Source organism: Perognathus longimembris, chromosome 16, assembly GCF_023159225.1.
Source record: "Perognathus longimembris pacificus isolate PPM17 chromosome 16, ASM2315922v1, whole genome shotgun sequence".
Lineage (NCBI taxonomy): Eukaryota > Metazoa > Chordata > Mammalia > Rodentia > Heteromyidae > Perognathus > Perognathus longimembris.
The window spans coordinates 35222571-35236426 of NC_063176.1; the positions used below are offsets into that span (position 1 = coordinate 35222571).

General features: G+C 40.6%; 1 protein-coding gene across 9 annotated transcripts in view; it reads right to left on the bottom strand.

Annotated features, from left to right (window-relative positions):
* Positions 1–13856, bottom strand: part of Limch1 (LIM and calponin homology domains 1) — a 294059-nt gene that overhangs the window by 176845 nt on the left and 103358 nt on the right. For all 9 annotated transcript variants that reach the window (XM_048364831.1, XM_048364840.1, XM_048364830.1 and 6 more), the window contains exon 2: positions 13208–13278. In XM_048364831.1, the coding sequence (XP_048220788.1) occupies positions 13208–13278 (71 nt within the window). The remainder of the gene's footprint in view (positions 1–13207; positions 13279–13856) is intronic.

Here is a 13856-nt window from a genome sequence, read left to right on the forward strand (position 1 = left end):
TGAGAGAGGAAGAACATGAGTTCAAGGCCAGGCCGGGATACATACATACATACATACATACATACATACATACATACATACGTACATACAATTTTAGTAGAGTGTTATTTGCATCTTTTTTTTTAAATCACTTGTAGTTTTTATTTTGCATATGAAAAACTGATCCAAGACCTCATTCCTGTATTTTATTATAAGAGTTTTGTAGTTTTAGCTCTTACATTTAGGCCTATAAGTTAATATAGCATAGTTTTAATAGACATTTGTAGACTAAAAGCACATGAATTTTGGAATAACCATCCTTCTTCCCATTCTCCCATACAACTATCATGTACAAGAACCACTAGACATACAGAGATGGCTGAGTTATTGCTACAGATTGGGTCTGAAGTATTCCCCAAATCTTAGATGTTAAAGGCTTAGTGTCTAGCTTGGTACCATGGGATGGTGGTGGAACTGTGAAGAGATAAGGCCTTATGCAGGAATCTTCTTGTTATTCGGAATATGTCCTGTGGAAAATATTGGATATTGGGACCTGGCCCTTCCTTTTTCTCTCTGACTTTCAGCAACGATGAGATGAATACACTTCTTCCTTCCACCACGATATCCATTTCTTAATTGAGTTTGAGCCTTGCTAAAGTCTCAAAAACAACAGGGACAACCCATGATGGACTGAACCTTTTAAGATTATAAACCAATAACTTTACTGCTTTGAAGCTGATTGTTTCAAGTATTCTTGTTACAGTAGCTACGAGTTTATAGATAGCCAGCAATGCTACTTCAAGGACATTATAATCTAACTGAAAAGAAGTTAAATCACAAGACCTTAGCAATAGTCTCATATATGAGACAAATTAACCCGGACAGGGAAGAGAGCACCTCGTGTTACTGAAATGAAGTACAGCAAGGGTGCAGAGTGAGGAAACACAGAGTGGTAGGAACACTAGGTCAGCCTCTGGGGCCAGGCACAGGGCCAGTACACACAAGCCACACAGAAACATTGCACTAGGTGCCCAGTAAAGAAATTTGAATCGCATCCTGTTTTGTGTGGATGGAGGGAAGAAACACAAGGAAGCCATGTTTGGGAATGCTAGCCTTCCGGCATAGCCCACAGCAGCTCAGGAAAAGGAGGCATTACAGTTGATCATTCAGACATGAAGGCTTCACTTGTTCTTCTCATTCTTCCTTTCTTTCTCATAATATAATGAAGTCTATTTCTGCATAGTTAACTTTAAAAGGAAATCACTTAAAACCCAGACCTTTGGTAAGCTATTTAAGAGAGAGCCATGTCCTGAGGGTAAGCCGAGGAAACACTGAGAAGGGTAGAGGCAGGAATTTCATATGCTCCGCTGTGGGAAGCCAGCCCACCCAGCCTGCTGGCCCGAGAGAGGCAATCCAAAAAAAAAAAAAAAAAAAAAAAAAAGCTAAATTATTAAGGAAATACAATTAGGGAATGACTAAATCCTCTTAAATCCAAGCAAAACCTAATCTAGTATGTAACCCGTGCCTTAGGCAGGCAAAGGAGTAAGCCAGTTTCCTCTCTGTAATACAAGTGGACCATATCTAAGTCTGATGTTGAATGCTGTTGTAAGGTCAATTGATTGTTCTAAGTGTGTTCAAGAGGAAAGAGATGAAGCAGGGATTTAACTCAGCCCAGGTCTCATATTTATTAAGGAAAATAATGATAGGAAAGGGGAAATCACCACATTTTGGAGAAATTGGCTTCTGAATGATTATTATACTAAAATAAATGTCAAACATGCTTTGGGGAGGCATTACCACGAGCTTTCTAAACATGGCCTACTGGATCTGAGACATGTAAAAACTCTGTAAGAAGAGAAATAAAGGGGCTGGGAATATGGCCTAGTGGCAAGAGCGCTTGCCTCGTATACATGAAGCCCTGGGTTCGATTCCCCAGCACCACATATATAGAAAATGACCAGAAGTGGCGCTGTGGCTCAAGTGGCAGAGTGCTAGCCTTGAGCAAAAAGGAAGCCAAGGACAGTGCTTAGGCCCTGAGTTCCAGGCCCAAGACTGGCCACACAAAAAAAAAAGAGAGAAGAGAAATAAAGTTGAGACCAGGATTGCATCATTTTAAATGGACAGAATATTAACAAAGATGGACAAGTTTGAGAATGTTCCAAATGTGAGATACTCACAAAAACTCCCTGAGAAGAACTCCCTGTAATTGATGCCTACAGGACAGATTGAATGGGAACAGTCACCCCCACTGTGCTGAGAGTCCCTCTTTTGATGAGGAACCAAAGGCTATTTATTTGGCAAGGACTGGGGACTCATGATGGCAGCCCTTCCTAAGGGCCTTCCATAGTCCCCATATGTTTGCCTCTATCCTAACAGAAGGTTGTTGGGGGGGCTACCTAAGCAAGGCCAATCTTCAAACAAAAAAGCAGCTTTTCATTGGTGACATTTTCCAAGGGTGGGGGGGACAGTGGGCAGGGAAGAGTGGGTCAAAATGTCCTCACTTGAACTTAAAGGTTTAATGAGTTTTGGTTCCAGAAAAGCTGGAGAGAGACCAAATCAGCAGGGCCAATTGTGATTTGGCAGAAAGACAAGAGAGAAACATACATAGAAGGCCTATCGAATTGTCACCAGCCCGACAAAAGCCAAAATCAGGAACAGAATGGACCCAAGTGTGCTGAAATTTCAGTGAGAATCTGGGATGGAAAAAAGCTGGAGACAAAAGAGTTTAAATTTTTTTGCTGAGCTTCAGCCCCTCAGGTCTCTATCCAGTCACCTACAAAGACCCAGGTTACTCACTGGCCAAGGCTTTATAAAAATTATGTAAGAGATGGGCTATGAGCACCACCCAAAGCCAGTGATGACCCGAAGGTCATAACTGTGGTGACGCATAACTGGAGAGTCTCAGTGCCACAGATTCAAATGAATGTTCCATCTAGCCAGCATCCCCCTTCCATTCTCAACACTGTCTTGGTTTAAACAGCAAGATGGCCACTCTCCTAATAAGCCATTTCTTTTTCAACAGGTTAGGAAAATGTTGCAGATAGTTCATGTTACATAATAATGCCTCTGGGGCATGGGAATATGGCTTAGCTGTAGAGGGCTTGCCCAGCATGCATGAAGCCCTGGGTTCGATTCCACAGCACCACATATATAGAAAACGGCCAGAAGTGGCGCTGTGGCTCAAGAGGTAGAGTGCTAGCCTGGAGCAAAAAGAAGCTAGGGACAGTGCTCAGGCCCTGAGTCCAAGCCCCAGGACTGGTAATAATAATAATAATAATAATAATAATAATAATAATAATAATAAATGCTCTAACAATCACTGATTAAGATGATATAAAAACCAGACTTGACAAAATCTGGGAGACTCATGATCAGCTCTCCTTCTCCAAGTGAGGTAAGGCTTTCCCAGGCCATGTAACACAGGAGTCCTCTATCTTCTTGAAAGTCTCCTCAGCAACCTGTTTCCATGGTATCAAGCCTTCCTGATTTCACCTTAGCTCACTATTAGCTCTCTTATGAGCTTCTTTCTCCAACCCCTGACTCAGAAGAGAGACTTCTTTAAAACTTAGACCTCATTTTTACACTCTGTCTCTTTCCCCACCCCCACTCCCTCATGTGCTCCTGAAGGCCCTTAGACACCCTTATTTCACTCATGGCTTTATCAATGATGCTCAACAGTGACTCAAAATCCCATGCCATCATCTTCCACAGTCTCTGCATCTTGAACTTGACCTGCCTAAACTCAAATGCCATCTTCTCTCCACAAACAAGGGACCTTTTCTGGCTTCTCTAAAGAGCTCAACCCTATAGCTTATCCATGACAAGTTCATCATTAACATAAATACTAAAACTATGTTGTAATCTTTTATTCATCAATATGCTCTGATTTCTTCAAAATTCTCACTTCACTTGCCTTGAGGACCAAACCTCCAAATGCTTACATGACTTACAGGCTTTCTTGTCCTCCTTTCCCTCTCCTCTGCATAGATCCTGATGGCATACCTCATTTCCCATTGTTTAGTCCAACATGTCTACCAGCGATTCCTCCATGTCATACAAGCTTCTCTCTGTCTTAGGATTTCAAGCACGGTAGTTTTTCAGCATAGAACACATCTCCTTTCAGCTATCTCTCTCCCAGCAAAAGAGAAGAATTTCTACTCTTAATTCAGGTCTTCAGCTAAATTTTAATTTCTTAAGAGAAACTGATGTTTCTAACTCGCAGGGAGTCAGGATTCAGAGTTCAGATCTGATCAGTCTTCCTCATTAGAGTATATAGTCTTATTTATTTGTTTAGCCAGTCCTGGGGCTTGAATTCAGGGCCTCAGCACTGTCTCTGAGCTTCTTTTGCTCAAGGCTAACACTCTAGCACTTAAGCCACAGGACCACTTTTGGCTTATCCTGTTTATGTGACACTGAGGAATTGAACCCAGGGCTTCATGCATGCTAGGCAAGCACTCTACCACTAAGCCACGTTCTCAGCCCAAGTGTACAATCTTTATAGTGATTTGCCATGGTTAAGCGGGCTCTAGACCATCTCCTGAGTAAAGCAAGACAAGCCACACTGCTTTTCTCTTTGTTCACCAAACACAGAGCTCTCCTTCCTGATACCAGACTTTCCTCCTCCCATTCCCATCTCCTCACCCCTTCCCAACACACCCCTCCCCTCATTGGATGCCATGATGTTGGGATTTAAAACAAGACATGTTTTTGTGACCCTGGTTGCTGACTCAAAGCTCCAAATCCAACTGAGTAGTTACTTAGGAGGCTAAGATCTGAGAATCAAGGTTCAAAGCCAGCCTGGACAGTAAAGTCTGAGACTCTTATCCTCAATTAACCACCAAAATGCCAGAAATAGAGGTGTAGTTGAAGTAGGAAAGTACCAGCCTTGAATGATAAAGCCAGGTGAGAATACAAGGCCCTGTGTTCAAGCCCCAGTACACACACACACACACACACACACACACACACACACACACACACACACAGAAAACCTGTATTAAATGACTCTGCATGACAGGACAGTCATATTACCTAATAGGGAAAGCCTTGAGAGATACCTAGATGGAGGCTGCTCACCAAAGAGACCAAGCTTGGTTTGAATTTGACACTTTCAGCCCAATCAATCATCTGAGAAAAGAAGAGGGATTTGAAAAGGAGTTAATAACCAAGAAAGCTTCCATAAAAATCTGTGAGCTGTAGAGTTCAGAGAAATTTGAGTTGCTGGATGCAGAGGTGCTAGGCGGGCAATCCAACAGTTCCATGGAAGCTTGCCCTAGCTCTACTGTCCTGTGTATTGCTTCTACTTGGCTGGTCATCTATAACCTCTACAATAAACCAGTAAATATAAGTAATATGTTTCTGAGTTCTGTGGGAAAGTCTAGCAATTGATCAAAGCCAAGAAAGAGATTGTGAGAGCCCACAATTTGTAGTCAAATTGGATAGAAGTTGTGGGTAACCAGGGAGCTATTTTTTGCAATTGGCATCTGAAGTGGGGTACATCTGGTGGGACTAAGCTCTCGGTCTGTAGGGCCTGTAGTTATTCTGGGTAGCATCAAGATTGTGTTATGCTACTGCACACAGCACTGGTATTGGGGAATTTGTTAATATTTGGAGAGGGGGCACATATTTTTGGTGACCAGAATTATGTTGAGGGCATACAGAAGGAAAAAGGAGTTTTGTTTTTCCTACAAAAGTGTTCTTCTCCTTCCCTCAGCCTATTCTTTTCTGAAGTAAAATCTACCTCATAAAACCTCTCCCCAATAACTGTTTCCCAAACCACAATCTCTCCCTGGCTAACTTCTGATTGAAGTCTTGGGGATTCAATTTTGTTCATTTTTGCATTTCTTCATGTACTGGCTTACCCTGTAACTTCACTATATTTGATGAGTGTTCAACCCTCAAGGACATTTTATAACATTTGAAGACTATGTCTTATGTTCCCATTTTTTTTTTATAGACCTTGGTGTCTAATTTAGTGCTGTGCTGACATGGACAGTATCCAACAAGTCCTGTATGGGATCACATAACTCTGAGCAGAGCTACACCACAGACTCCCAACCCATCCTAAGATGAGGCCCTGGCTGTACACACCACAGCTCATGCTGAAATCATGACAAGAATCCAAGACAAGACCTCCTTCTCAGAACAAGCAGCTCATTTATCAGTGATGATATAAACAAGTGTTGGCCAATTGATCTCTTATCTTCAGAAAATTGTTTCAACAACGTAAGAACAGAGACAAAAAAAAATCCACTAAGACATTCTTTATTGGTCACTAATTTGCAGACTGGCTGACTCAAGCTTGGCATTCCATGAAAATATGTCTGCAAAATGAAGCCCAGAAAGGGAGCTCTCTGATTCCCAGGAAGATGGGACAGGAGCATGGAGGATCTCATACCTCATCCAAGGATAAGTTCATTTTTTAAAAATTAAAAATCTCTTTCTCTCTTTCCCTCTCTCTTTGAGACACAGACAGACAGACATAGAGACAGAAAAAGAGATTAAAGAAAGACAAGTTTGACAAGAAAATATAAGGTACTCACTACCTTATATATGTAACTGTAACCCCTCTGTACATCATCTTGACAATAAAATTAAATTTTAAAAAAGAATGAGAGATATGGAGAGTCAGAGAGCAAAGAGAGACAGAGACTGAGAGACAGAAAAACAAAGGAAGAAGAGAAATTGAGACAGAAAGAGAGATTGAGAGAGAGAGAGAAGACAGGGAAGAGAGAAAACAAAGAGATATAGACTGAGAGAGAGAAGAGAGACTGAAAGATACAGAAAGAGAGGATTCAAAGACTGAGAGGTAGAGACAGAGAAGAGTGATAGAAAGAAATGATGAAAACAGGATAATATTGGCCTAGATGGGGAGAAAGTTGAAGGTCATTGCTGATATTTAGAAGGCTTAGGTAGATGTCTCACTACCATGTCTCCATTTATTGAACAAGTGTTTATACTAAATTATATTTCTAGATCTCATTTGTTGTGTATTATGTGTTATGCTACTGCTCATGAGAAAAATACAAATATACATCAAAATGTCATCCAGAAGACCCTTACTCCTACAGGAAGCAGGCATGGACAGAGCCAGAGTTCTGTCACTTTGTTTGGGTACAAATACTTAGACTCTGCAGAAGAGCCCACTAACTCTGCCTGGAGGGCTCAGAAACAGTTTCCCAGGAACAGAAACCACAGCAGACTAGAAAGGGAAGGAGGAAATGACATCAGCTCAGAGGTCAAGGTTACTGTTTGCACAACAATCACTCTGGGATCCAAGGTCTGCCAGCCAAAGTTCATTATTCACAGATGATCAAGTTTGTAAGGGACTCAAATGGCTTGCCCACTTTTTGATCGCAAGCGAGACCAGAGAAACTGAAAAGTAAAATACAAACTCCATCATCTTGTGGCTTGCTGGCAGCCGGAGGGACAGCAGCGATGTGTGCACAATGACACAGAATGGCACTGACTATGTCATAGTCATAATTGACTTCTGGCCTCAATCCAATGACAATAATGGGAACAGCTAGTGATGCTGAGTGCCAGGCAAACAGTAGACATGCCCCAATGCCAAGCACTTCACTGCGTCCTCACTGAGCTCACTGGAGGAACTGACAATGCAGTACCAACCTCATTACACAGAGGAAGGGAAAAAAGTTAAAAAGAAGTGCCTACTATGTTCCAGGCACTCAGCAGAGGCATATGGCCTTTAATCTTTACCACCAACAACACAGTTCCTATCTGTTTTTAGAGGAGTAACTTGGGACTCTGAGAAGTCAGGCTACTTGCTTCAGGACACACAGGAGGCAAATACAGGATCTAGAGCATCTGTTAGGTTAAATGGAAATCACATTATTAATGAATAAATAGACTATATAACTTTTTTGGCAGATAGCATAATAATGTGATGGGATTAAATATAAGACTTCCAAAGTCTATTCATTCTCTTTCTCATCAAAGGTCTTGTGTTTTCCCGTCAAAGGGCTTGAATTGGCTCTAATAAACATATATTCTTGGGGAGAAAGAAAAATAGGGAGGGAGGGAGGGAGGGAGGAAAGGAAAGGAGGGAGAGAAGGTAAAGGAAGGAAAGAGAGAGAAAAAAAGAAAAAAGCAGAAGGAGGAAGAGAAAGAAAGATTGAGAAAGACAGGAAGGGAGGAAAGGAGAGAGAGGGGGACGGAGGGTTGGAAGGAGAGAAGGAAAGGATGAAAATCAAGCCAGAATAAAAGAAGAACATATCTGTAAGAAAGCAGAGTAAGGAGCTGGCTGGGTATGAGGGTACAGGACTGTAATCCCAGCATTCAGAAGGCTGAAGCAGAAGGATTATGAGTAAAGGGAGATGTCTCAACAACAAAACAAAACAAAAACCCAAACAATAACATCACCTAAAAAAACAAAAACAAAAGAAAAAAGCGCTTCAGCCTCGCACCTCTGGGTGGGCAACAGGGAGAGTCTGCACGCTGCCGTGGCAGGAGGGTACACAGAAGTCTGAATTCACGCAGGCTCCCATGAGTGGGAGGCATAACGGACAGGGGTACACAGAGCCAAGGAGGCAAAACCTCCGCAGTGGGTGGAACTGTCTGGAAAGAAAAACCAATTGTTCTTAGACTGTCAACAGCATTCCTGAGGAAACACAGGCACTCAACAGCTCAAACCCACCTGAGAGACTCTAGAATGGGTAGCATCACGGGGTTCCCCTTAACTGGGGGCTTCCCTAGACTTCCTTGAAGATATGCTTAAGGGGAACACAGGAAATGCAGGACCAAAACATGCCAGATAAGCAAACACACACCCCGCCAAATAATAATAATAACAATAAAAATATTAAAATGTCTTTGTAGTCTTACTTATGTATATCTAGCCCACGTCTGCATTTTTCTCAAGGATTAAGGAAAACCACTGTTGCATTTATAGTCCCTTCTATAGAGTTTCTACTCAAATCTCACTAGTGTAAAAGTAGCCTAAGTCTTTCTGTCTTCATTGGAAGCCCTTTGCTCAGGAGGTTTGCCCCATGGAATAATATGGGTGAGTGTGCTCAAGCATTGGCCAGTGCAGACCACCCAATGCTCTTTCAGTGACCACTGAGATAAACAAAGAATTGAAAGATAATAGAAAAGCAATCCAAACATGAATGAACCACCCATACATAAAAGCACACAAAGGCTTTAAAATCCATTTTCTGTTGTGCTGACTTCAAAAGCGCAATTTATAGAAACTCTAAACTATGGTTGTAGTTGTAAAACAACTGCTGTTATCACTTACCTCGCTCACTGTCTATTGAGATTTTTTATAAGTTGAGGGGAACATGAAAAGCAGAAATGTGAATGGGTTATTGTATATTGAATACAAAGGATTCCGTGGCTCCACAGAGATACTTTAAATGAAAAGCAAAGAAGAAGAAAAGAAAAGCTGTTCTTTAAAGAAGACACACAAAAATGCCAACTAACAAATGGAGATAAAGCAAAATCAGAAAAATCACTATTTTGCTACACTAATGCAATGGTTAGTTGAAGCAGTATCAACAATTAGAGCCGTTGGTGACAGTTTTAGAGGCTATCAGTTATTCCTATAGTCACAAAGTGTCTTTCATAGATCTCAAAGGGGGAAAGAAGCATGGGAATAATGCAGAAGTTTGAGAGACATCATGACAATCAGCTAATCCTCATGATAACACGAAATACTTATGGAACAGTACTGTGTAGTGTACAAAGAATGTGATACCATCACTATGTAGTATTCAGACTAAACTGTTCAATCTGAATCATAGGACAAAGCAATTAGAAGAACTCAATTTGAAGACATTTCTAAAAAACAAGAAAATAATAACTGTTCTGGAATTTTCAAAACTGTTCCTGCCACAAGGACACAAAAAGGCAAGGTACTTGTTAAAGTTTTAAGGAGACTATAGAGAAATGCTAGCCAAGTGCAATGTGTGACACTTGGTTGGATACTACATTTTCTTAAAGGTAATAGGAAAGTTTATTAGAAGAGAAATATGACAGAGAAAGCTAGCACGTGGCATAGATGTGTTATGGGGATCACAGCACTTGACCCTGTCTCTGCCATCTTGGCCATCTTTCTTATTACAGAGCTCGCTCTTGCACTGAATAGTGAGGACTGATGGATTCTGATGGGTGGAGCTCTTTTCTGTTTCCTCTAAGATTGTGATGCCAAAGACTTCCTGTCCTATCCTTATTTCTTCATTCTTTTATCCTTCTGTACTTCCTCATTCTGGATCCTACATTTTAAAGAAATCAGTTGAGAAGCACCAGTGGCTCAAGCCTGTAATCCTAGTTATTCAGGATGCTGAAACCTAGAGGATGGAGGTTCAAGGTAGAAAAGTCAGAGATTCCACTTCTAATTAACTAGCAAAATGTCAGACTGGAAGTGTTACTCAAATGCCAGAGTATCAGCTGTGAGCCAATAAATTGAGCAAGAGTATAAGGCCCTGAGTTCAAGCCCTGATACTGAAATAAAAAAGAAAGAAAAAGAGTAGAAAAGTATTACTAGGGACATTAAACTATGTATATATTAGACATTACTGTGCCATTATTAAATGTCTTGAAAAGTTATATAGATGGATGTCCCTGTAGTTGAAGATAGATGGTAGCATTTAGGATTAAGTTTCATATTTGCATCCTATGTTTAACTTGTTCAAGGAAAAAAGAGATGCACAAACACAAGTAAATAAATCAGATAAAGCAAAATGAGGATAGTTAGTACTAACTATGGATATGAGGATATTACTACTAATATGCCATGTGTAGCATATGCAGCTGTTTGTTTTATTATTACCAAATTATTATATTTGGCAGTAATGGTGTTTGAACTGCACTTGTTAGGCAGGTACTCTACCACTTGAACCATGCTCTCGCCTGTCCATTATATCATTTATATTATTCTGTAACTTTTCTTTAAGCTTAGAATTGTTCAAATTAAAAGCCTGCAGGGGGAGGACAGGAAAGGATTTGAAAAGACATTCCTGAGCAAAATTTGTACAAAAAGTTATTTGCTTTACTCACATAGCAGCTTGCACTGACCAAACTCAAATACTTAACAAGAATAAACAATTTACATCTAAGATCAATTCCATAGTCCTTTTAGCTGGTCAAATTCCTTTGTAAAGAGCTAGATAATAAACATTGTAGGTTTTGTAAGCCACATATGGGCCCATGTTTTATTGATTTTCATTTACGATCCTTTAAAAATGTAAAAAATCCATTCTTAGTAAGGTTAGTTAGGTGCTGGTGGCTCACACCTGTAATCCTAGCTACTGATCTGAGGATTACAGTTCAAAGCCAGCCCAAGCAGGAAAAGTCTGTGAGACTCTCATTTCCAATTAACCACACAAAAAAAGAGAAAGTAGAAGTGGAGGTATGGCTCAAGTGGTAAAGTGCCAGCCTTGAGTGAAAAAGCTAAGGGATAGCACTCAGGCCCTGAGTTCAGACCCTAGTATCAGCACAAAATAGAAAAATACAATAAAAAGGCCTGTACTAAAACGATCTGTTTTTGTACCTCCCACTTATCTAGATAAACTTCCACCAAGTTGTAGTTAAATAATAAAATCACAGTCGGGAAACCCAGGCAGAGAGCTGTATTTCTGTAATGATCTGGGGTACCAGCAGTGGACAGGCCATAGGCCACTCCACTCTGGGAGCCACTTCTTTAGTGACTGGTTATTCACAAGCTTTTCTTTTTAACCTTGTGTCCTCAAAGAGCCAGTGTGGTATTTGATTACTATTTCTGACCTCATCACACTCGTGACAGGTTTGCAGCTCCTGTCACACTTTGATCTCAGACCTTTTGATTAAACTCTCAGCAGAGGACTCAAACCATTCACTCATTGAACTCCCTGAACTGCCACTACTCGCCATTTGCAGAAAGGACAGAGGAAGAGGAAGATGCCGAGAGCAAAACACATCTGTTATAATTCCATGGACTTCCTGTCTTTGTTTTAAACTGACGGTGGGTTACTGTAAGTCACAAGTTTCTGCTGTAGTGACACCATTGAGGGTCACGTATGCAAAGCCATGTAAAGTCAAAGATCTCTCACAGTGATTTTGATGCTATTCATTTCACCAGCCCCTATCAGTCCTTCCTACTTGAGACCCAGTGCACTCTCATGTTCTAGACATTCTGATATCAATCTCTTACTCCAACCCCACCAGCAACCTCTTATTCTTTTCTCCCATTAAAAAAAATGTCAATTCTGTTAACAGCACAGTGGTTGAGAGCCAAAGCTATGGAATCAAACTTCCTGAATGAAAATTTTTCTCTTTATACTTTTCTGTATGACTTTAGCAAAGGAATTTCATCTTCATGTCCCAGTTACTTTCTCAATAAAATGGTTTCTCATTGTACCTTAGAGGCCACAGTTAAGCTTGAGACAGGCCCTAGACTCAGAAGATGCTGTTCCATGTGATGAGAACCAGGGCGCCTGCAGACTCACAGACAACACAGGACATTTTAGGAGAACACAAGACATGAGGTCTCTGTATACTGCAACTAACATTGAGGCTGGAGCCAACTCATATAAAAAGGTGAGAGAGTCTAGAACAAAAGGCAATATCAATGCTGTTTGTGTTTGCCAGCATTGTATTTGTACCCTAACACTCACACAAGACACACACTGAACCTCAATTTTGAAGAACACAAATTTTGGAAAGGTCTAGCTAAATCTCAAAAGACACTACATGGTATGAAGCACCTGTTCTAAGGAGAGCCAAATTGCTGAGGTTTCTGAAATTGAAACTGTAGTGTTCTTATATGTCAATGATGCAAATGAAACACTCAGAATCCCTCCATCAAACAGGCTGAGTGAGGAACGTGCCTGCCATGTTGGAAGATGGCCTGAGTACAACCAGAAGCATCGTCACTGGGCACAAGCTGCCTGTGTTTGAGATTCTAAAGGGGGAAAAAAGCTGCTCCAATTAGCTCCACGACCCCAAAACTACCTGGTCCCAAATTCCTATATAATAAAAGATAATAGAAACTAAGTAGCAGCTCCCAAAAACTCCTCCCCATTTTGCTACGATCTCCACCACGCCCTACTGTGCACCAAGTCACTCTCACGGACTTGCCTTTTCTGCCTAGGTGTTTTCTTTCTTAAGTGGTATATTTCTATGGTAGCTAAATTAAAAATAAAATAGCAAAAGTTGTACAAAGTAAGTGGTATTGAGGATGTTTCTGAAGTGAAACAAACAAACCAAACAGAATCTAAGTTATACTTACTCACAAAGAAGGATTCCATTTTCTAATCCTGTCCGAAAATCCTTATCACCAAAACTTCTGCCAGTTACTTGCTGGAAAAGAAACAAAAGAAAGAAAAAGCATAAAACTTCTGGTTTAAGCAACAGGAAGATTAACATTAAAAAAGACCTTTGAAGCTGATAAGTATTCCCAAGGACAGAGAAAATGTGTTGGTCTGAATCTTCTTCCCATGTGTAGCTTTGACTATATAAGTTACAGTTCAATTTAAGTCATTTCTTTGGAGGTTTTTTTTTTCTCTATTGGGTAGAATGAAATACAAATAAATGGTCCTTAAAGCCCCAATTCAAAGTCAGAGAGTGTCAGATTAGTTAAAAAGAGTAGACCCAACTATGTGCTGTCTACCAATTCACAATTTTAAATATGAAGACACCAACATGTTAAAACATGGGATGCAATGCTAGCACAAATTTCAGGACTCAGGAGTGATTACATTAATACAGAAAAAGAAAAAGCCTAGAGTCCTAGCTGTTCAGGAGGCTGAGATCTGAGAGCTGTAGCTTAAAGCCAACCCAGGTAGTAAAGTCAGTGATGCTATTATCTTTAATTAACAGGCAAAGCCAACCCAAAAGTAGAGGTGTGGCTTAAGCAGTATAGTGCTAGCCTTGGGCCC